The following is a 1,991-nucleotide window of genomic DNA, read 5'->3' on the forward strand; positions in this document are numbered from 1 at the left end:
CAGACTATGAAGAGGGGAAGGGAGAGGTGTGGGGAGCTCTGCTTCAGCTGTGGGGCCTCAGGAGGCAGGACTCAGGGATGACCTCCACCATGGCCTGGGCCCCTCTCCTCCTCACCCTCCTGGCTCACTGCACAGGTGACTGGATCAGGGGACGGGGAAGGGGCCTTGGGAAGACACATGGGCCCTGCTTCCTCCTCTTGTCTCTAGACCCAGACTCACCATCTCTGTGTCTCCCCCTCTTGCAGGATCCTGGGCCCAGTCTGTGGTGACTCAGCCATCCTCAGTGTCGGGGTCCCCGGGCCAGAAGGTCACCATCTCCTGCACTGGAAGCAGCACCAACATTGGGAATAACCATGCGTCCTGGCAACAACAGCTGCCAGGAAAGGCCCCCAAATGCATCATCCATAGTAGTAACACAAGACCCTCAGGGGTCCCAGACCGATTCTCTGGTTCCAAGTCTGGCAGCTCAGGCACCCTGACCATCACGGGGCTGCAGGCTGAGGACGAGGGCGACTATTACTGCTCAGCATGGGACGACAGTCTCAAAGCTTGCACAGTGCTCCGGGCCTGTGGGGAAGTGAGACAAAAACCCCTCTTATCTGCTAGGTGGTGAGCTCTCCAGCAGCTTCTGCTCAACCTATGAAGCAGGAGGTCACGGTCTGATTCCATGTCAGGGCACAGGCCCGGGCTGGAGTGGGCAGGAGGCAGCCGATTAATGATTCTTTCTCACCATTGATGTTTCTCTCTCTCTCTCTCCCTCTCCCTTCCTCTCTGACATCAATAAAAATATACTGAAGAAGGTGATGTGATTCACAGTGTGAGTCTAAGGATCAAAGTTTGGGAGAGAAAACTCTAGATTGAGTATGAACAGATTTTAGTAGAAGAATCTGTCGATGTGAACCCAAAGCCTTCGCTCAGGGGCAATGGGATTGTGAACAGGACACTGTAATGACAGCTCAGTGACACCCGGCTCTGTCCGTCCATGGAACCTCACAGTGACAGAGCCTGAATGTGTCACAGAAAAGGTCACTGAGGACATGGAGGGTCTCCTGGTGGATGTGGAGTGAGAGCAGGACCCTCCTGTTTGCAGTGAAGTGTGAGCACCTCATGGAGGGTGGGGAGCTGCTGGCCTCAGGCCTTGACCGAGGGGAGCCTGTGAGCCTCAGGCAAAGGGCGTGAGCTGTGTCACATGGGCGTCTCTGAGCCCCTGGGCAGCTCTGCATTCTTCATGCCCAGGGTGATATTTTAGGGGGTGGCCCTTTTATGGTATTTGTAGTTTACGTTCTCACTTTTTCGTCCTTTGTTCTGATATTGTTTACTTATCTGTGTGTGTGTGTTTTTTTTTTAATCTCCTTTGTCTTCTTGAGGCGGGTTTACTCTGAATTCTTGGTCAGAATATTCATGCTCCTCCATTTCCTGGGTCCCTGAGGGCTGCTTATTGGAGCCCGAGGCTGCTGTCCTAGGTGCTGATCCCTCAGGACCCCCAGCCCCGCGGGCATTTATGCATTTGAAGGAGAGGCCGCCTTGGCCTCCTTTATGCCCAGGAGCCGGGAGGTCACGTGGCTCTGACTCCCACGGGCTGATGGGATCGCCTCTCTGATCGCGGTCAGGAGGGGCTGTGTGCCTCACGGGGCTGCAGCTGGGCCTTTTCTGTGGCTCTGTGGCTGGCAGGCCTGTAACTGGCCCTCAGGGGGTGTCCTCATGTCTGGCGCCGAGTGGACAGGCCGGCCCCAGGGTCAGGGTCGGCAGCGCCGGGTCCGGGAGAAGATCTGGCTCAGGGCCTCAGTGGAGTCTGCACACAGCTGGCCTGTGACCTGGTGGGGGGAGGGGCTGGTTCCCGGGTCCCTGGGAAGGTCCCTGCAGGGACAGGATGGACCCCTGAACCGGATCAGAGGGGCTGCCCTGAGGCAGAGGGGGGGCTGCCGGGCCTCAGCCAGCTGGTCGGGGCGGCCGCGGGCTCTGCAGCCTCCTGACCAGCCTGCACTGCTCTG

At 57.9% G+C, this 1,991-nt stretch overlaps 1 protein-coding gene across 1 annotated transcript in view; it reads left to right on the forward strand.

Moving 5' to 3' along the window:
* The window catches only part of LOC102251502, a gene marked incomplete at its 3' end in the record, with an annotated part of 13,123 nt that overhangs the window by 2,747 nt on the left and 8,385 nt on the right, over window positions 1–1,991 (forward strand). Inside the window, exons 2-3 of the mRNA XM_005886330.1 lie at window positions 4–135; window positions 246–609. Of these exons, the coding sequence (XP_005886392.1) occupies window positions 4–135; window positions 246–609 (496 nt within the window). The remainder of the gene's footprint in view (window positions 1–3; window positions 136–245; window positions 610–1,991) is intronic.

This window comes from Myotis brandtii, unplaced genomic scaffold (assembly GCF_000412655.1).
Source record: "Myotis brandtii unplaced genomic scaffold, ASM41265v1 scaffold97, whole genome shotgun sequence".
In the NCBI taxonomy this organism is placed as follows: domain Eukaryota; kingdom Metazoa; phylum Chordata; class Mammalia; order Chiroptera; family Vespertilionidae; genus Myotis; species Myotis brandtii.